Source organism: Panthera onca, chromosome B3 (genome assembly GCF_046562875.1).
Source record: "Panthera onca isolate mPanOnc1 chromosome B3, mPanOnc1 haplotype 2, whole genome shotgun sequence".
NCBI lineage: Eukaryota > Metazoa > Chordata > Mammalia > Carnivora > Felidae > Panthera > Panthera onca.
In genome coordinates this window covers 31,336,756-31,357,635 of record NC_138344.1, presented here as the reverse complement: position 1 = coordinate 31,357,635, position 20,880 = coordinate 31,336,756, and the positions used below count along the sequence as shown (strand labels likewise).

At 58.1% G+C, this 20,880-nt stretch overlaps 1 protein-coding gene across 1 annotated transcript; it reads left to right on the top strand.

Moving 5' to 3' along the window:
* Positions 1-1,974: 1,974 nt before the first annotated feature.
* CSK (C-terminal Src kinase) lies at positions 1,975-20,684 on the top strand. The gene is made up of 13 exons (XM_060618050.3): positions 1,975-2,628; positions 15,598-15,677; positions 16,018-16,131; positions 16,254-16,366; positions 16,736-16,955; positions 17,802-17,895; positions 18,078-18,143; positions 18,227-18,326; positions 18,428-18,518; positions 18,979-19,052; positions 19,148-19,343; positions 19,456-19,542; positions 19,806-20,684. Exons 2-13 carry the CDS (start codon positions 15,663-15,665, stop codon positions 19,986-19,988), a joined length of 1,353 nt encoding a protein of 450 aa, XP_060474033.1. The 5' UTR covers positions 1,975-2,628; positions 15,598-15,662; the 3' UTR covers positions 19,989-20,684.
* Positions 20,685-20,880: the final 196 nt, after the last annotated feature.

Genomic DNA, 20,880 nt, shown 5'->3' with positions numbered 1-20,880 from the left:
GCAACTCTATTTGACTCCAAAGTTCACACTCCTTGCCACAGCAAACCAGGGGAAGAAGTCAAATGTGTTGGAGGCAAAGGAAGATGGGTTGGTAACCAAACTGGGACAGGAATTAGAGCATTTCCCCCAAATGCCCACAGTCCCTTCCCCTTTTGCCAGCCGACTCCATCAGAGGAGGGGAGATGTCAACTTCTTCCTTTCAGAAGCCTTTGCAGAGCTATTGAAGGGCCTTCCTTTAGGCTGAGAGAAGGCCCCATCAGGCACTATTTTATCATTCCATCTTGACCTCAGAGGAAAGAAAGGGAAACCAACTGAGCTGAGAACCCTCCCCAACCCCACCCCTAGAGTTGTTATCTTGCTGAATCTGCAGCATCTCTCATGAGCAGAAGTATATTTTGAGCCTGATCTTACAAAAGAGGAAACTGAGCTCAGAGACCTTAAGTAACTAGCCCAAGGTCACACAGCTAGTAAGTGACCCGGCTGAGATTGAACTTTGAGATCTGAACCCCCAATCCATGCTTTTTTTGCATTACACCATAGCAATCTCTGGGACCTGATGTCTCCTCAAAGGGTAGGAGTGGGACTACTTCTTCCCTCCTTTGAGGAGCTAGTCCCTCACTGGGAAGCTGGCCCAGGGGTGCACTGCGTCACAGAGCCAGCCTGTGGTTTGTCTGGGGAGTCACACCCAACTCCTGCTCCTGGCATTTGAGGCTCTATGCAAACTGCAGCCACACTGTCTCTCCAGCCCACTCTTCGACGGGCCCGTTACTGTCCCTCCCATTCCGTAGGTCTGGGTGGACTAGCCTTTGTCAGTATACCTCATTTCCCCCACCAGACAGTGCCCCTCCTCTCTGCCCACCCAGCCCCGTCCCTAAGAAGTGCCTTGATGCCTCCTACCTACACCCGAGTCTCTGGTCTCTCCTCCATCAATAACCTCCCCCCACACCACCGCCACACACACACACACACACACACACACACACACACACACACACACGTCTGCTCCTGCAGCTGAGAGCAGACCACTTCCCTGCTCCTCATTAACCATGATATGTAACAGTGATACTTAACTGAGGGCTGATCAGGTGCCAGCCGCTGCATACTAAGCACCTTAGATGAATTAACTCATTTCCTCACCACAGAACCTTAAGAAATTGGTGCTATTATTTTCCCCATTTGGTAACCATAGGACAGAGTTTAAATAGCTTTCCCAAGGTCACAAAGCTACTGAGGACTTCCTCATTGCCTCCAGGCTGAAAACAAAGCGCAAGAAAGTCCCACAAAGTTCTTTGGATCTCTCTCGTCCCTGCACCTTGCAGGGACCCCGTCTCCCACCACTCTCCTGAGCCCACACTGCAATTTGCAGCCATACTGAGCTATTTTCAGTTCCCAGAGCCGTCAAGGCTCTCACCATTCTCTGCCTTTGTTCATGCAGTTCTCCTGCCTGGGGTCCCAGTTCTATGAAGTCTTCCCATTAGCCCTCTCCTCTTTTCTGCTTTCTGTGGACCTTGTACACCACGTCTCCACGTTTATCAGTTGTTTCTTTGCACTTGTGTGTTGGCCTGTCAGTTATCCCACGGAGAACTCCCTGACAGTAACCAAGTGGCCCTACTCGTAGACTTCAGAGCCCGTCACGCTGTCAGAGCCAGGAAATGTTTTTGAATGAATGCTTACTGCTGCGAAGGAGGCCCGCTCTCCACAAAGAGATCCGAGGAGAGAGGCCCAGGTCAGGCCTCAATTGCTGCTACAACGGGGGAGTCTGCGCCCAGAGAAAGCTCGGAGCAGGCTCCACGGCGGCCGGGTCAGCCCTCTGGGAGGGACCTTGGGGAGACTTCAGCGCTGACCGGCAGGTGGGGGCAGGGCGTGGGCGCGGACACACCCCCCCACAGTGCCCCCGGCGCCCGGCAGGGGGCGCCGCTCCTCCGGCCCACGCCCCGCCGCGCGCCGGGCAGGCCCCCTCGCGCAGGCGCGCTGCCGCGGGCGGAGGATCCGGGCCGCGCTTCCTCTCGCCAGGCCTGCGAGCTTCCTCCCAGCGGAGCCCCGGGCAAACGGAGCTTGGCCGCCGCCGCAGACACCGCCGCCGTCCTCCCGCTCCCGCCCCACCCCGCACCCTGCCCGGGGGGCCTGCCGGGGTGGGGTCCGAGCGGGGCGACCGCCCGGCCGCGCCGCCGTCGGGGCCGTCCCCCGGCCAGCCGTCCCTCCCGCCCCAGCCAGCCTGTGGCCGCCAGAGCCTCCGGGGCGTGGAGCTCGGGGAGCCCCCGCGGCCCCCGATCCAGCGTCCGGGGCAGCCCCCCGGCAGCCGGCGCGACGTTCCAAACTCGAACCTCGGTGGCGGCGTTCGGAAGCGGAACTCTGCCGGGGCCGCGCCGGCTACATTGTTTCCTCCCCCCGACTCCCTCCCGCCCCCCTTCCCCCGCCTTTCTTCCCTCCCCGACCCGGGCCGCGCGGCCATCCCCCTGCCTCTGTCTGGCCGTCCCTCCTCCCCCTCTTTTCGCACCAATACCTCTTTGTACCGCACCCCCCGGGGACCCCTGCGCCCCTCCCCTCCCCCCTGGCCGCATGGACCGTCCCGCAGGCCGCTGATGCTGCCCGCAGCGAGGTGGCCCGGACCGCAGTGCCCCGAGAGAGGTGAGTGCCTGGAGGGCCTGGAGGAGGTGGGCGTCCAAGTGCTTCTCGAGGGGATGAGGGTGGAGGTCGCGCGTCCCGCTTCTGTTGCTTCCGTTGCAGCTGCGGTCACGTCCACTCCCATCCCCCACCTCCCTTACCCCCTCCTTCCCGGGTTCGAATTCTCCCGGGAGTCGATGTCAGCCCGACTGGGAGGGGAGCTCACCAGGGAGGTACTGCCCTGTGAGCCCCACAGACTTGTCTCAGGCCACTCCGAGTCTGTCCCGTCCTTTCCCCGCCGTGTTGGGGCTGGCTGGAGCCTGGAAGGAGGGGCAGCATGGGCCAGGGCCCTGGAGAGTGGGCACTTTGCCATTCCCTGCCCAGGCCCTCCCTGCAGGTTCCCTGGCCTGCCTTATCCTGCACCTTCCCTCATCCCCCCACTGAGAGGAGCCGGCTGGCTCTACGAAGTCCAGGGCCCAGCCACCTCCCTGGAGCCTGCCAGAGGTTGAGCCTGTCTGCCTCCCAGAAGACAAGGCCTAAGCCAAGGGACCTGTGACCCTTGGGTGGGGAGACTGGGCAGGGCCTCTGTGTGGGTGGACGTGACACTGGGCATCAGGACCATGCTCCCACCTCCTGGCAGCCTAGTCAACTCATTCTCCCAGGCTTCTCAGGGCCCAGGCCAGGTGTCAGGAAGAGGCGTGTCCAGCCACCAGATCCTTGGAGCTTAACTGGGGGTTCACCTCCCCTCCCATTTTGTGGACCAGGGTACTGAAGCTCAAAGGGGGAAGTTGCTACCTTAGGCCTCTAGCAGGGCCGGGCTGTCTGTCCGTCCATCCTCTGCTCTACAGAGCTAGACTCCTGTGGATGGAGGGAAACCAGGCAGGGACCTTCACCCACCAAGGACCCAGGCCCCCAGCCTGACCCAAGGGACCTTGTGGGGTGAACACGTGCTTCCCTGCAGAGGGCTTCCGGCCCCAGCTCTGCCTGGGTCTGGGCTCAGGCAGCATCAGCACTGCCCATGGGATTTCCCCTTGGTGCCTGAGGCTGGGTCCCACTGACAGGATGTGGTGGGAGAGAGGCACCTTGTCTGGTGTGGCCCTGGCGCTAAGTTGAAACAACCTGGTAGTCAGTCCTGACCCAAGCCTCCCACACATTTGGTCTAGCTGGCACAGAAGCAGCCAAGTTCAGAACATGAATGGGATCCAGATGGGGAAGGTGATAGCCCTGTTTCCACAGCCTTGGCATAGGAGCATTGTCAGAGTGGGGACACCCAGGGGGCCTATTCTAGCCCCCCACACTTTGGTGATTCCAGTGTCTTTTCTTGGAGGGGCCCCAGCAGGAACAGGGCAAAGGCAGCAGGAGGAAGGTTGGGAGTGTGGCAGGATCCTCTTGCTCCCTGGAGGGATAGGAGGTTCCTTGGAGGATGCTGAGCTGTGTCTGGGCCCCCTTGGGGCCGCTGGTGGTTTCGTCCTGTTCAGGACTCTGCTCTTGATGTAGGGTTTTTTAACGGTTGCCCCAGCATGCTTGGTGGAAGGGACCCAGATGTGGTGGGCCTGAGAGACTCCTGTCACCCAGCCCCCACCCAGCCCTAACTTCCTTTGCAGCCTGAGGGCCTGGGGCTTGAGGCCTGACTGTTGGGCACTTTGTACCAACCGTGAGCTGTATGGGTGCAGCCCCAGGGTCCCAAGGCCTTTGTAGAAAAGGGTTCTGGCTTCAGGCTAGCACATGTGCAGAGATGTGTTTTTTATCTGGTGAGCCTAGTGCCTTCCTCCCTCTCAGAAGTGGCTGCTCTTTTCTCTGTGTTGGGTCAGGGGCAAGGAAGGACCAGATGATAGTCTCCGGGGCCACTGCCGAGGGCACCAGGCCCCAAGAGGTTGAGCTACCATTGAGCAGCCCAGAGTACAGGCAGGGGGTGAGGCCCAGGATACACAGTGTGATCCAGCCACCCAAACAAGCTGCCAGCTGGCCTGATTGGGCAGAACGGCCTGTGTCCAGTTCTGGGCCCTACCTTTTGAGGCATTTGAAAGCCTTGACACATAGTCCCCAAAGAAAGAGGTGTTCTGTCTGGGAAAGAGAAGGTAGGGAGAGACCCTGAGGTGCCTGAGGGGCTGTTCCATATCAGAAAGGCCATCCCACGGTAGATGATGTTCCAGACATCAGGGCCAGAGCTGGGGGCCAGATGGGTCCTAGGGAACCAAGTCCGATCTCATGGGAAAACTACGTACGGATTACTTTCTTAATGCATAAAGTAACAAAGCAGCACTATAGGAGACTTAGAAAACAAAACAGAAATCACAATTTCTTCACCAGCAGTGACCGTTTGCATTTTAGAGTTCCCTGCCTGTCTCTTCCTGATTCCCCCCCCCCCCCCCAACTTCATCTCTGTTGTCATTTGAGTATGCGCGCCATGACACCTTTTTTCGCTTCATTCTGTGTTTCTGGGCATTTTCTCAGTCTGTGTAACTTCACCTCTAAGAAGCTACACCGCATTCCAAGTAGCTCCGCTGCAGCAGCGTCACCCAAACCCTCGTACTAAGCGCGCGCACTGTTGTTCCCATCTGTCGCTGGTATAGCTGTTGTTACTACAGGCCCCCAAAGCAGCCTGGGGTATTGGAAAGAGTGGGTAGCTTGGCACCCATCCGATGTTCCCCGCCCAGCTGCGCCATTTAGGCCAGCACGGAGGGGCCTTGGACAGGTCACCCTCTGAGATGGGGTTCTTTTATGTACACAAAAGGATGGCTTTACCTGGGCCAGACGGGAATCTGAGGAGAGTGTGAACGAACTAACCGAAGTACTTAGAACGTACCTGGTACAGCCCCGGGCCCCCAATAAGCACTTTGTAAGGGAAGGTTAGCGTTCACAGGGGACCCAAGTGCAGGCTGCCTTAACGTGTGGGGAAGACACCTGGGCCAGAGTTGGCTGGTGGGTCCACCCAGCAGGGCGAGGCTTTGCTCATGGAACCCTTCTGAAACTCTCTGTTCCTGAGGTACTGGGCTATGGTTGGGCATGGACCTGACCCTGGGAAGATGGGCTGCTGGTTGGTTTCTGGGGCCTGACCCTCCCCATCCCCCCTTTGCCAGCACCAGAGCTGACCGGACAAGGTCTATCCTCTGAGAACCCGGCCGCTGCCTGCCCCTGGTTTCGGCTGCTTCCTAGGCCACCCCTGAATTCCCCCAGTGGAGACAGAGGCCTACTTTCCCTGGGAAAACCAAAACTTGGGCAAGGAGCCCAGGCATCCTGAGCCCCAACCCAGGGACAGCATGCCAGCCTCGTCTCCCTACCCTTTCCCAGTGGTGGGGGGAAGGGAAGAAAACTGGAGGTGGGGGTGGGGCAGGGATTCCAGTCTCCCAGATGGGAGTTGGAAGGGAACATAGATGGTCCACAAATCACTGGGAAAGTTTCGTGCATTAGTGGCCTCCTCTTCGGCAGGTGTTCCGGGTCTGACCTGAGCACACCCTCTGCTTCCGCTTGTTCTGCTTCTGTGGAGACCAGAGTAACTGGGAATACCCTCCTGGGGCCACCCCATGGGCAGTAGGAGGAAATCAGTCTCAACCTGGCACTCCTGGGCCTAAGAGACCATAGCCCCAGATGACCCTAAGGCAGCCCGATACTCACGGGAGGCCCTCCCCCAGGTGAGCCATTCAATACAGAGATCCCCAGGCACATGACCTCAGATTCTAGCCACTAGACTTTTGCCTGTGGAATGTCTCCCTCCACCCCGGTCTTGGCTCAGGGGAAGTGGGCATTACAACTGCCCTCCTGTCCCACAGTTTGGGCTGGGATGAGGTCACAGGGTGGGGTCCCCTCCAAGATGCTGGCCTGGCTGGGGCAAACCCTTTGGGTGTTTCTCATTCCCCCCTGCCTTGGTTGGGGACAGGATGGGTGGAGGAGCAGGCTGCCCCCCATGCCAGGCAGGGAGCACTGCCTCCCTTCTTCCTCTCCTGTGGGTCCCTTCATTCGAGGGCTGGAAATAGAATCCGCTAAGTAATGATTAAAGTCAAATTCAGACCTAAAAATAAAGAGCTGGTGAAGGAAGAGCTAGTGTGCTCCCTGTGTGGCTGAGGGGAGAAGTGAGCAGGGCGAGGCTAGCTTCAGAGGCCAAGCCCCTGCTTCCCAGGAGAGGCCAGAGCCCACTGGGGTGCCAGGAGTCCTCCACCAACCGGGGGGCGTCTGTCTTATCGGCATGATGCAGCCTGCACCAATCAGGCAGGCTGGCAGGACCAGGGAGAGAATCTCATTTTTCCTTTGGGGAGACTGAGGCCCCGAAGGGGAAATGTTTTGTCCAGCCACTGTCCCGGAACGCCCCTTGGCAGCCCCCCAGGGACCTGAGGGCCCCACACAGCCTCGCTTGCCCTTTCTGCCTGCTCAGTTTCTCTTCCTGGTTTTGAGGTACTGTGATGAGAGGAGCTTCTCATCACACACTAGCTGTGTACGCCTCAGCGGGGCTGGGCCTCCAACCGCAGCTTCCCTCCGTCCCCCTGCTCCCCCCCACACCCGCCCCTTCCGTGTGATCTGGGCCCAGAGCTACAGGAACAAGCAGAAGAGAGGCGCCCCCCTGCCTGTGCTGCTCTCTGCACAGTTGGAAGCCTTGTGGGCGGGTGAGAACCTGGGTGTCATCTGACGCCTGCCCACCCTGGCTGTTGCTTCTCAGCCCTGTCCAGCCCCACACCTGGTCTTTACCCAGGCCCTGTCATCCTGTGCTGTCCACGCTGCAGGGAGACTGGAGGGCAGAATGAAGAAAACCCTGAGAGCCCCCCTGCTGGCCAGTAGAGACGCAGAGAGGAGTCAGGGGAGGCCTGTGGTTCCACTTCCTGGCAGGGCTGGTGGGAGCTCGGAAGCTGGGGAGCTGCGTAGGCTGCAGCAGCCAGGAGGGCTTCCTAGAAGGGAAAGGCCATGAAAATCAAGAAGTGTTTGAGTTCCTCGCTTGGAGCTTCTGCCTTCCCTAGAGTTGTTGGCTTCTCTAGTTGCTGTGTGGCTATGGACAGACTGTTGGCCTCTCTGTGCGATGCAGGATATGGCAGACGAGCAAGGATTGGGCACCCATGTAACTTCTGCTTCCCAGAGCAGGAGGGCCAAGCTCTAGGCAGACCTGCCTTCAGCCTCCCGCTCTCACCTAGCTGCCCTTTTTCCGAGTGTCATCCGTCCTACCCAAGGAAAGGCTGGAGGTTTCTCTCTTGACCAAGTTCAGACAGATCTTAGTTCAAATCCCTGCTCTACCCCTTGAAAGGTGGGTGTCCTGTCAGCCTGGTTCCTCCTCTATCAAACAGAGATCAACAGTAAAACTTCACGGGGGTTTTTGAGGATTAAGTAAGTAACATAGGGTTGGGTCAGTGGGCTCTCATCCCATACTTTCATTTTTACAGCCCATCCTGCTAGGGGAGGAGGTTCCTCCCTCAGGTGGGTAGCAAGACCGGAAGTCCTTCGCGTTGGGCCCCCATAGCTTTACCTTCTGAGCTCTGTGTTCTGTGGGTCCCAGTTCTGAGATGGAGAGACCAAGAATCTGGGGGCCAAAGTTGTTAGTTCATGGGCCTCTGGCCCTCAGTCCCCCCACCTGTAATGTGCATAGGAGGCTTCAAGGTAGGGGCCAACACTCATCATTTTTTTTTTATCGTTTTTATTTATTTTTGGGGGAGGGGGGAGTCAGAGACAGAGTGCTAGTTGGGGAGGGGCAGAGAGAGAGGGATACACAGAATCTGAAACAGGCTCCAGGCTCTGAGCTGTCAGCACAGAGCCCAACGCGGGACTCAAACCCACGAACCGTGAGATCATGAACTGAGCCAAAGTCGGACGCTTAACCGACTGAGCCACCCAGGGGCCCCTAACACTCATCATTGTTAAGTGTCTGTTGGAGGTCAGTGCTGAGAGGCTATACGTAAATGTAGGCAAATGGACACGCAAAGGCTATAGCCTGTGCTGGGGGCAGGAGAACAGAGGCCTGTGTTAGGGCCCTGGGGAAGCCCCAAGTCCCTGCTGCCCAGTGCATGTAGGTAATTAGGCTCCTGAGCGGTAATTAGAAACCTTTCTGGGCCAGGAGTGTCAGCCTCAGGCCGCAGTGGTGCCTGGGGGAGGAGGCTCCCCATTAGCCTTCTGTGACTCTAGCCCCCACCTCTCCCAAACCACTAGATGGGATTTCCGGTCCCACAAGCCACTGGAGGCAGGAAAAAGCCAGTGAGTTGCTATAATTTAGTTTTAAACATTTGTCAGCCGTTAAACTCACCCCTACACTTGGGGCAGGGGTGCTGAAGGCTGAGGGAGGCCCGTGGCTGGCAGAGGGAGGGTCAGGCAGCGCACTCTGGAGCCGAAGTGGGGCCATCCTTTCAGCCCTTTCCTGACCCCCAGGAGGTTTAGGCATCTCCAAGGGTCTTGTGCCCAATTCTATAGTGCCTGACCCTGAGACATGTGCAGTGGGTATGCTGAGGGCTCTGGACTGCCTGCCTGGGTCAGTGGGAGCCCTCCAGCCCCGCAGCCTGGTGTGTGGCAGGGGGGTAGAAGGGGGAGAGCATCACAGTGCCTTCAGCCCAAGTGTCCTTTGCAGAACTAGAGGTGGGGCTGATTTTACTGCTGCCAAACCAGCCTGACTGCTGGTGGTGCCCCACCCTCCTCAGGTGCACTGCTCTTTCAGAGGGGCGTGCCCACATCGGAAATTCAGTTTTACTTATTATCTGTCCTGTGACTGATCAGAACTTCCGGGCTGGTTCAGAGCCTGTGTGGACCCCCACCCTGAGCCTTTTTCTGCCTTAATTAACTCCCTCCGTATCCCAGTTTTGGAAGCTTAATTCTGGTCTGGTCTAGCACACCCCCCTCCCAGTTGCTTTCACTGAAATCCTCCCACTTCCCCCCCCCCCCCTTCTTTCTGGAAGCCTTCCCGGGTTGCCCCTGTCTCTCCTGTCTGTTGGGTCACTGAGCATACCTGGCCGTGATCATCTGGTAGCCAAGAGGAGAGAAACAGGACTGCATTTTGGTGGTGGCCCTGGGCCAGGGGCAGAAGAGAGACAGATGAGTGGAGTTCTCAGAGCCCCCTGGCGTCTCATGGGCCCTTTCCTCCTCCTGTCCATCCTGGCCCACCAAGCAAGGGGCTGATTGCACAGGGAGGCTCCTGAAACACTGGCTCAAAGAATGAGAAGGCATAGTGAACATGCCTGTTGCTCTGGCGGCCACCCCTGCCCCCCCAGACACTCCAGCTGGGTCCTGTGGCAGGACCGAAGTCTCTGGGGGCCACAGGGTCCCTTGTGCACTTCCCTTTTCGGTGGGTATTTTTAGATGGGTGTAAACAGTTACTGAAGGCTCCCACGCCCCATTAGGCAGTGGAGTTTTGGTGAGGGGGGCAGGGCAAGGAGCCCCTTGACCTGCCCCAGCCTTGGACACATGATAGACTGTGAGGGCTACAGCTGCCCCCAGGGCAGGGAAAGGGCAACTGGGGAGTTTCTGGGCTCCCAGTTCTCCTTTCTTCTCCCCTCCCCACCAGCCTGGGCGACCAAGAAAGGCCTGCCTGAGGCTGCAGCCGCTGACCTCAGTGCTTGGGCATAATGCCCGGCCTGTTCCCGGGACCCCGGCACAAGGACTGCTGGGAGCAGGGTTTGGGGCAGGAAGTCAGAGTGAAACGCTGACTTCACAGAGTTCCAAGCCCCCTGTCCCCTAGTCCTCTGTGGGTGTGGTGACAGCTGCTGTCCCTTTGGGGTTAAATATAGTCCTGTCAGTTATGGGACCTCGGTGTGATGCAGCCGGCCTTGCTTCCTCCTTTCCTTTGTTGGTTCATTCATTCATTCAGCACTCATTCACTGAGCTGCCACTCTGGGCTCAGCCCTTGCTGGGGACATGAGTCAGCTCCCGGCCTTCCCCCTGCAGAGCTCCCAGGCCAGGATCAGTGAGTTTCTCGCTGGAGCGCAGGGATGTGTGAGAGGCTGCAGAGGCCTAGAGCAGCCAGCACAGCCGGGGAACTAAGGAATGCTCCTGGCAGGGGTGGTTTTCAAAAAGTGATTTATTTTCAATCTTCCTTTTAGGGGGAAGTTAGTAATAGATACATGTGGTTTAAAAAAAAAAAAATCAAGAAGGACAAAATAGCAAATAACACCGTAGAAGTAATTTTCCCTTAAACTTGACTCCCCCCTTCCTACCCCAGAGGCAACCGCTGTTGCCTGTTTTCTCTTTCAAAGATAATCTGTGCATGTCTGAGTTACAGAATGACTTGTGTGTCCCCTTAAAAAACACAACTTTTAACATAACATGGAAGATGGGTGTCCTGCCCCTTGCCTTTTGTCACAGCCTTTAAACGTGGAGTGTTCCAAACCTACTAAAAAGCTGAAGTAGGGGCCCCAGGCCAGCTCAGTCAGTAGAGCACGCGACCCTTGATCCCGGGATTGTGAGTTCGAGCCCCACGTTGGGGGTAGGGATGACTTAACAAAAACACAATAATAATAAAAGAAAAGGCTGAAATAATAGTATAACGAATACCCGTGTATCCTTTACCCAGATTCACCAAGTCTTAACATTTTGCTGTGCTCGTTACCTCTTTTGTATACCTACACATGTGCGTATATGTGGTTTTTTGCCAGTTTGAGCATTAGCATGAGCATCATATCTTTCATTTCTAAGTACTTGAGCGTGCACCTCTTACATAATCACAGCACCATGATCACACTTAAGAAAATTAACATTAAAATTCCATAATATTACCTAACATTTCCATTTTCCTAACTGTCCTCAAATGATTTTTATAGCTACTATTTTTTCCCTCTGAGCCAGAATCCAGTTCAGGATCATTCATTGAATCTTGTTGTCATGTTCCTTTCTCCTTTTTTTCCAGCTTTACTGAGGTGTAACTGACTTAAGATGTTGCATAAGTTTAAGGTGTGCAGTGTGGTGATTTGGTGTACCTGTATTGCTAACCAGTTAACCACAGTAAGGTTAGTTAACACCTCCTTCACCTCACATGAATACCGTTTTGTCGTTTTGTCCCATTTCTTTAGTGTTCTGTTTAATCTAGAACATTCCCCAGCCTCTGTTTGTTTGTTTTGTCTTTTACGACATTTACTTCAAGAGTCCAAGCCAGTTGCTGGGGCTGTGCCTGACTGCACCTTCCTGACGTGAGTCGTGTTAGCCGGCTCTGCCAGAATACCGCCCAGGGACCCTGTGCCCTCCTCCGTTCGTCGAAGCAGGGGGCGCTCCGCTCTGTGTTGTTCCTCTCACCATGGGTGATGCTTATTAATTCGATCGCCTGGTTAACAAGGTGTCTGTCAGACCTACCTGTTGTGCAGGTGCTTTTTCTTTCGATTAATCTGCAGAGTGGTCTTTGGAAGCCGTGTCACTGTCTCGTTCCCCCCAGCAGCTTTTCCTTCAGCGACTTGAACTGGGGGGTGCTCTGTGTCAGCACCTGAAAGTCTGTTTGGGCCCTGTCACCACTGGAATTTTCGTTATGTTTTAGGGATATTGGGCCATTTATTACTTGATCCCTTACTGATGAACATGAAAGGTTGTCTCCCAGTTTCTTGCTACCACAAATGGTCCCACAGGGATTTTTAGGCACACGTGAAACAGAAGTGATTCCTCAACTGCATCCCGGAGGTTGAGAGGAGGTTCCTTGGACAAAGAAGAGAGAGGGAGTAGAGAGGGAGCAATAGGCAGGGAGGTGGAAACAGCAGGTGGGACACAGGTCTGGCGGAGGTGCTGGAGAGCCAGCAAGTCCCAGAAAAGCCAGGTGACTCCCCCAAGGTCACACACAGCAAATTGGTGGCAGAGCCAGGACCAGGACTCAGAGCCTCTGACTCCACAAAGTAGCTTGAAAGCAGGTTCACATAACCCAGAAAGGACCCCTGTGTGCCCGGGCCAGGCCAGACTAGAAGCCTAGGTTCCTTATAGTTCCTCCAGCCCTTCTGGCTCTTAGTCTCTAACCTGGAGGAGGATGGCCCCTGGACCCTCGGGGCCTTAAGGAGGGAGATTACTGAGCCACCCTGGGCTTGTGACTTCACCAGAGAGGAGCTGTCAGAGAGAGCCCACGGCTTGCAGTGGGCTCCCGGCAGCTCCAGTCCTCAGAGCAGCCCCAGGTGTTGCAGGGTTATCACTACCCCAGTGCATGGATGGAAAAACTGGTCCCAAAGTCATTGCCAGTAGAAAAGGGGAGAGGAGTCAGTTCCTCCCCCTGCTTTCCGGATCTGTGGTTGTCATAGCCCAGCCCCTCAAGGAAGCCCCGCCCCCCGCCCCCAACCACTCTAGGTGGGCTCGTCCCCACTCTGGGCACCGCTTGCTTCTCTCCTGCCCTGCATTGTCCTTTTTCTAGGCCAATGTGGCCCCGGGGCATGGTGCTCCCGGAGCATGATGCTCCCAGGGCATGGTGCAGGGGCTCGGGCATCTGACACCTGAGCAGAGCAGGATGCTTACTGGAGGTATAAACCTCAGGCAAGGCCACCTTGCCTCTTGACCTCGCTCAGGGTCCTCGTAGGTAAAATGAGGGTAAGAATAGCGTCAGTTGTTAGAGGATTTGATGAGCCAAGGGCAGGGCCTGGCACAGAATAAGTGCTCAGAAAACAGGGCCTGTTATTATTTTTATTATTATCATCAAGTCAGTGGGGAGGCGGCAGCAGCAGCTGCAGGCCGGGAAGGGAGTGTTTGCAAACTGACAGCAGGGAGGGTGACTAACGGTGCCACAGTCTCCACACCCTCTGTGGTGGCGTAGTGGTGGCGAGTTTGGAGGGGGGGTGGGGTGGGGAGAGGAGGCATGGGGATGTGGAAAGCTAGCAGAGCCCGTGTTCAGAAGTCCTGAAGGTCGAGGACCCAGCCAACCCCAGTGGAACCCTGTTGCCTATAACTAGCTGTGTGACTTCACACAAGGTGTTCAACCTTGTGAGCCTCAGTTTCCGCTTTTATAGAACGGGGGTAAGACAAGCTCACAGCTCACCACCGCCTGTGGAGCCCAGCGGGTGGTTCCTGACCCCAGCCCAGTCACCTGAACATGTTTGATGGTGGGGGGAGGTGTCTAGGCTCAGCCTTGGTGGGCCCCTGTCTCCCTGTGCTGACAGCAAAGGTTGACGGGCTGGCGTCCGGGGACAAGAAGCACTGTGTACCCTGGGAGGAAGGGAAGCCGTTTTGTCTGGAGGAGAGGGAGGGGGTTTATGGCAAGCCCTGTGCCAGACCCTCCCAGTCCAGGGCTCTCCTTCTCTCCCTCCACAGCCTGCTTGCAGGGGAGGCCTTTCAGGGCGAGGGATCTGAGGCTCAGAAGGGTTGAGTCATTCTTCTGAGTTGCACACTCCACAGAGCCAGGTCTGCCTGACTTGAAGCAGGAGTGAGGCCTGGGAGTGGTGGTGGCACTCCCTGGCTTCTGCTCTCCTCAGCCGCGCGCTTCTCGGCTGAGGTCCCCAGAAGCAAACCCCGGTTCCTCACATTGTCATTTGAAGCTCCTGCCACCCTGCAGGGTTTATGCCAGGCGGGCCCACCTCCAAACCGTCCCCTGATAGCAGACTGGTAGGGTGCTCCGATGGTCAGGGTCTGCTTCCCACCCTCCCTCCCCACGAGCTTGCAGCCAGGCCAGTTCCTCACGGCTGTCTCTGTCTGCCTGGACACCCTTGCTCAGCTGTCACACCAAGGAGTGGCGCCTTCTCCGGCCAGCCTTCTTGCCGTCTAAGCCCTCCGCTCTTTAGGGCTCGGCTCTGGGGCTCCAAGAAACCCGCCTACACCCTGCAGGCCTTGCCTCACACCCCAACCCCCCTAAGATGTGTGCATGCTGGCGTCTCTTCCCACTGCTTGGCCTGGGGAAGGTGGTATTACAGCCGGCCCTAGACCTGGTCCATCCTGTCAAATGAGCCTGGGAACAGAGCTCATGGAGTTCTTCTTCTAACACACTGTACCCACGGAGAAGTCACTGGCCCTGTCTACACCTCAGTTGCCTCAGTTTCCCCATCTGTAAAAAGAGAACAGGAGCCCTAGCCTGTCTACTTCCTGAGACAGGTACACAAGGGCTCTGGGCTTTGGGAAAATGCCCACAGTCCAGGGAGCTCGGAGCAGGGGCCGCAAAGTATGTGCGGGACGGATTGGCTTACTGCCCTTGGGGTATGCATTGGCTGGGGTAGCTTTTTTGGAGGGGCTCGACTTTATTGAAGTAAACCTACACACCAAAAAGTGCGCCACTCATAAGGGTGCCACAGAGCGAACCCCCCTCCCCCACTTCCAGTCACGCCGCCCCCTCCCGAGGGCACTCGCCATGGTGCACCGTGGATGTGGCATATGCATTGTGAACGGGGTCACACGGTCTGTCCTCTTCAGTCTGGTGTCTCGGTTACTACTACTCGGGAGTTTGTCCTTGTGCTCTTGAACATCCACGTCCACTGCTATGCGGCGCCCCACTCGTGACCGTGCCACAGTTTACCCATCTGACTCTTGATGGGCATCTGGGCAGTTCCCAGCGTGAGGTTGGTTACAGTCATGCTGCGTGAGCGCTCTCGTGCCCATCTCAGAGGACACCAGCCCTGTTTTCTCTTATGGGTGCACCTAGATGTGGGGCACCTTGGGGTGTACATTTGGCTGTAGACGTACTGCCCGGGCACGTTTTTATAGGCAGAGGAACTATGAGGCCCACAGAGAACAAGTGACTTTCCCAGGTTGCACTGCACCTTCCCCAGGTTCACACAGCTGCCCTGGGCTCCCTTCCCCCACCGACCACATAAGTCACATCCGGGCCTGGGGCTCGTGGGGTGGGTGGCACTGGTGCTGCTCACCTCTGAGCTTCCTTTGCCTGTGTTGGCCATTCAGTTGGGCTGTGAGGCCCCTGTGGGCTTAGGGTCGGTGACCCCTCTGTCCCTGAGGATCCTCCGCCTTTGTGCTCCTGCTTCGTCCCTATCCAGTGCGCTCAGCCTGCTGAGACTGGAGAGGATGGCCCTGGCCCAGCTTCCGGCTCTGGAGGCCTTTGGTACCTGTTCACATTGCTCCAGGGAAGGAGTGGGAGCTCCGTGAGTCGGGGAGACCGGCTCCTTACACCCCTCCTCAATCTTCCCTTTCTCCCTGCAGCTCTCATGGTACCAAGTGACAGGTTGGCCTTCCTGTGACACGGGGACGCCAGATCTTCTGAGAAGATGTCAGCAATACAGGTACCATGGGGGCAGGGGTCTAGGGCAGTTGAGGGGTGCTGAGCAGAAGAGAGAGAATGAGGGCTCACATAGACCTGCTCCCCTTTTCCCAACCCTGGCTTTCAACAAGGGAAGATTCTAGGGTGCGCTGTTAGACCCAGGACCCTGAAGATGGGAGTACAGATCTGGGAGAGATGGGGGAATCTCAGCTGGAAGGCCCCCCGAGTTCTCATGGGGAGGAGCACCTCACTCAGGCTCACAGAAGCCAACCAGGAGGCTGTGACTTCAAGAGTGGGTGGGCAAGTGGGTGGAGGCGGACCCCGGGCTGCATCCACCCGCCCACCTGCCGCCTGCCCCGCAGGCCGCCTGGCCGTCCGGTACAGAATGTATTGCCAAGTACAACTTCCACGGCACTGCCGAGCAGGACCTTCCCTTCTGCAAAGGAGACGTGCTCACCATTGTGGCCGTCACCAAGGTAATGAGGGACCTCACGTGCCCACGCCTACCCCCTCCCACCTCCAGGTGTTCCTGCTGGGTCCGGGCTCCCCTGCAGGGTACGGTGGGCCTGAGAGTGTGTCTGGGCTTCCATCTCCCCAGGACCCAAACTGGTACAAAGCCAAGAACAAGGTGGGCCGTGAGGGCATCATCCCAGCCAACTACGTCCAGAAGCGGGAGGGTGTGAAGGCAGGCACCAAGCTCAGCCTCATGCCGTGAGTACTGCTGAGGAGCAGTTGGGGTCTCCCAGTCTGGGGAGGAAGGAGGACAAGAAGGCCTGGTTCCCCTAGAAGACTCACGAAAACAGAGGCAAGAGTAGGGGGGGAATGTGTGAAGGCTTCTCAAGATGAGGGGAAGGGTGTGGGTACTGGACCTCAAAGGCGGGGGGCAGGCCCGGGAGGAGGACTAAAGGAAGAAGGGTGGGAGGCAGGAGATAAGGGCCTCCGATACCTGACTGAGCCGGTGGGGGCCGTGGTGCGGTGCCAGCCAGAGCCGGGGGCCCTCAGAAAGTGGAGCCCGGCAGACGCGTGGGGCAGGGGTCAGTACCCTTGAGCCACCACGAGCCCTGGCCTGGCCTCCCGCAGCTGGTTCCATGGCAAGATCACACGGGAGCAGGCAGAGCGGCTGCTGTGCCCACCGGAGACAGGTCTGTTCCTGGTGCGGGAGAGCACCAACTACCCCGGGGACTACACGCTGTGCGTGAGCTGTGACGGCAAGGTGGAGCACTACCGCATCATGTACCACGCCAGCAAGCTCAGCATTGACGAGGAGGTGTACTTCGAGAACCTCATGCAGCTGGTGGAGGTGAGCCAGGGCACCCGGCACAGCACCACCGCTTCTGGCCACGTGGCCTCGGCACGTGCAGCCTCTGAGAGCCTGTGTTTCCTCACGCCTTGAGGAAGCACCTGCTACGATGCCACCACAGGGAGAGTGGCACTGTCCCCACTTCACAGGCCGGGAAACAAAGGGTCAGAGCAGTTAAGGGACCTGCTTTGGGTCACATGGTTATAAATTAGAGGTGCCAGGGCTAGAATCTGAGTCTGTCTAATCCCAGAACTCGGCCTCTTTCCAGGCAGTCCGAACTACATGCCCAAGTATGTGTATGTAAGCATGTCCTTGATGGCTAGGGTCCGCCAGGCTCCTACACCTACATGGATGTGGCCACGTGTCCCTGCAACTCCCAAGGCCCACTCTGCTAGCCCTGTTCAGGCCACAGCTCGCTTCTGGTAGCCCCAGAAGTCTCCCAGATGTCTCCTGCATGCACTCTCAGCTCCCTTCCCCCTGCTAGACTGGCTTAGGCCTGTGGCTGGGAGGGTCCTGGCCACATCTGGCTAGAGGCTAGTGTATGTATGGACTGAGCCAGGGCTTACCTTCTGCCTCGGGATGCTCGTGAGGCCCGGAGTGGTAGCAGCAGCCCGCTATCTGTCCAGCACCTGGATGTGAGGTGGCATGGGAAATGGGTCACGGATCTGAGTCTGGGCCACCCTCATCCCTTCCCCTGTGGGAAATGAGGAGCCCTCCCAGCGCAAAGCCCCTCCAGGCTGGGTGGGATTGGCCTCCGCCGCCCTCTGGTGGTCAGATCTGGGCAGTGTATGTGAGCTGTTGGCGCTGGGTGGGCTGGCCCTCGAGTGCCTGTCCTGCCCTCCACAGCACTACACCTCAGACGCAGATGGACTCTGTACTCGTCTCATCAAGCCAAAAGTCATGGAGGGCACGGTGGCGGCCCAGGATGAGTTCTTCCGCAGTGAGTGCCATCCCTGCCCCCAGTCCTCGCTGGCCTGCCTGCCTTCTCCCACTCGGGCTCCCTGGCACTGCCCCCATCCCAGAGGCTCTGGATACCTCCAGGGCACTCCATACACGTAGTCCCGCCTGTGCCGTGGGCCCTGCCCTGGCTTCACCTCTCACTGACACCCTTCCCCCCACCAGGCGGCTGGGCACTGAACATGAAGGACCTGAAGCTGCTCCAGACCATCGGGAAGGGGGAGTTTGGAGGTGAGCGGGAGGGGGTGGCAGCCCTGGGAGGGCCAAGGGCCCGTGGAGAGTCTGGGGGACAAGCTCCAACCTTCCTCCCCCAGATGTGATGCTCGGTGATTACCGAGGGAACAAAGTCGCTGTCAAGTGCATTAAAAACGACGCCACCGCCCAGGCCTTCCTGGCTGAAGCCTCGGTCATGACGTGAGTCGGGGCCGAGGGTGGGTGCGGAGGTCACCTCCCCGGGATGGGGAAGAGATGGGGAGGCTTGGCTGGCAGGCTCTGAGCACGCCATCCTGCCCTAGGCAACTTCGGCATAGCAACCTGGTACAGCTCCTGGGCGTGATCGTGGAAGAGAAGGGCGGGCTCTACATCGTCACTGAGTATATGGCCAAGGTGTGCACCTGCCCCGAGATCCCATCCCCACTCCAGAGCTGAACACTTGGGCTTTCCAACTGCCCCAAACCCCTCACCACGCCCTCTGGTCCCTGCTCCCCCAGGCCCCTCTCCACAGCTGAGCTCTGAAGTCACCAGGCAGGGCTCAGCTTTTGTCCTGACTCATCATTTATTCCCTATGACCTTGGACAAGTTGTGTCACCTCTCTAAGCCTCAATTTCCTCATCTGTGAAGTGGAGATTGTAACACAGTTTACCTTAGAGATTTATGCATGAAAACTGCTGAGCGCAGTGTCCAGCTTATAGAATCTGATATTCAGAAGTGATACCCCAACCCCTCCTTGCTCCTTCCCTCCCCTCGTATATCCCTCAAGTGCTTACTCAGCCCCAGCCCACAATGCCAGAGGGCTGGAGGGCAAGTCTGACCTGTGGGGCCGGTTGGTCTGTCTGTCCCGCCCCAGGGAAGCCTAGTGGACTATCTGCGGTCGAGAGGTCGGTCGGTGCTGGGCGGAGACTGTCTCCTCAAGTTCTCACTGTGAGTGAAGCAGCACCCTTTGGGGGGGCGGGGGGCGGACCCCGTGCTGCTGTGGGACCCCTGTCTGAGGGGACATGTGGCTGGCTCTGTCCCAGAGATGTCTGTGAGGCCATGGAATACCTGGAGGGCAACAACTTCGTGCACCGGGATCTGGCTGCCCGCAACGTGCTGGTGTCTGAGGACAACGTGGCCAAGGTCAGCGACTTCGGCCTCACCAAGGAGGCCTCCAGCACCCAGGACACGGGCAAGCTACCAGTCAAGTGGACAGCCCCAGAGGCCCTGAGAGAGAAGGTGAAGCGGGCCTCTCCCCAGAGCCTGAGGAGCGGTGGACGGGGGTCCTGGGTCACCCCTTCCCCCCACAGCCTCCCAGGGTCTGACACTGCTTCTCCCATCTACGTGGCAGAAATTCTCCACCAAGTCTGACGTGTGGAGCTTCGGAATCCTTCTCTGGGAAATCTACTCCTTTGGGCGAGTGCCTTACCCAAGAATTGTGAGTTGGGCGCTGGGGCCAGGGCTTGGCTGGGGCTGAGGGTGAGGCTTGGAGCAAGGGAGGGGGTGGCAGGGGAGGGGGCCCTTTCCGGGCCCTGCCTCCCATCCTGAGGCCTAGAAGCCACAGGCCTGCCCTTGGGACCTTCCAGGTGACCTCCTGGGCCAGGCTCTGAGGCCCAGGTCTGAAGGGGATCCCCGAAGCTGAGTAGGGGTCCTCTTGGGGGTGAGGCCCTGTGTGGACTTATACCACCCACCCGCCCACAGCCCCTGAAGGACGTCGTCCCTCGGGTGGAGAAGGGCTACAAGATGGATGCCCCGGACGGCTGCCCGCCCGCGGTCTACGAGGTCATGAAGAGCTGCTGGCACCTGGACGCCGCCACGCGGCCCTCCTTCCTGCAGCTCCGGGAGCAGCTCGAGCACATCAAAACCCATGAGCTGCACCTGTGACCGCCAGCCGCCGCCCAGGTCTCGGGCCTGCGGGGACTGAACCTGGATAGATTGTGGACCCGGTGCCCCCACTTGCCGGGCCCGAGCCTGAACTGAGCCCAGCGGGCCGGCGGGCCTCTCTCCTCTGACCCAGCCTGCGCCCCCTCTGGCCTCCCAGAGACCCCGCCTGGGCCTGGCACCTTTTCTCATGGACCCACCTGTGGGGCTCAGGAGCCCCACTGAAGGGGCCAAGAAGGGAGGGGGCTGAGGAGCGTGAGGCAGACGCCCCCTGTACCGCGGTCAGGCTCCCCCTGGCCTCCCATCTCTCGCCTTCTTAGAGTTTTATCCCTTTCCTTTTTTGAGATTTTTTTCCTGCGTGTTTATTTTTTATTATTTTTCAAGATAAGGAGAAAGAAAGTACCCAGCAAATGGGCATTTTACAAGAAGTACGAATCTTATTTTTCCTGTCCTGCCCACGAGGGTTGGGGAGACCAGGCCCCTCTCTGGGGACCCATCGCCCCAGCCTTGTTCCCCATTCCGTGTGCCGTGTCCCGTGTCGCCTCGGTCGCCCGTGTTTGCGCTTGACCATGTTGCACTGTTTGCATGCGCCCGAGGCAGACGTCTGTCAGGGGCTTGGAGTTCGTTCATGTGCCGCTGCCGCCCACCCACCTGCCTTGTGAGATGGAATCGTAATAAACCACTCCATGAGGACTCCGCTGCCCGGCCTCGGCGCTTCCTCCGCCGAGCCTGCCCGTCCCGCCCGGCCCCCTGTTCCCGTGCCATCTTGTCCATCCCCCTGTCTCTGTGAGCGGGGCTGTGCTTGCCCTGGGAGTGGAGGGGGGTGGGGAGCACGGCCGGGAGATGTAGCCGCCGCTTTGTGTCAGCTGCACGAGCGAGTGTCCTGTGTCTGCCG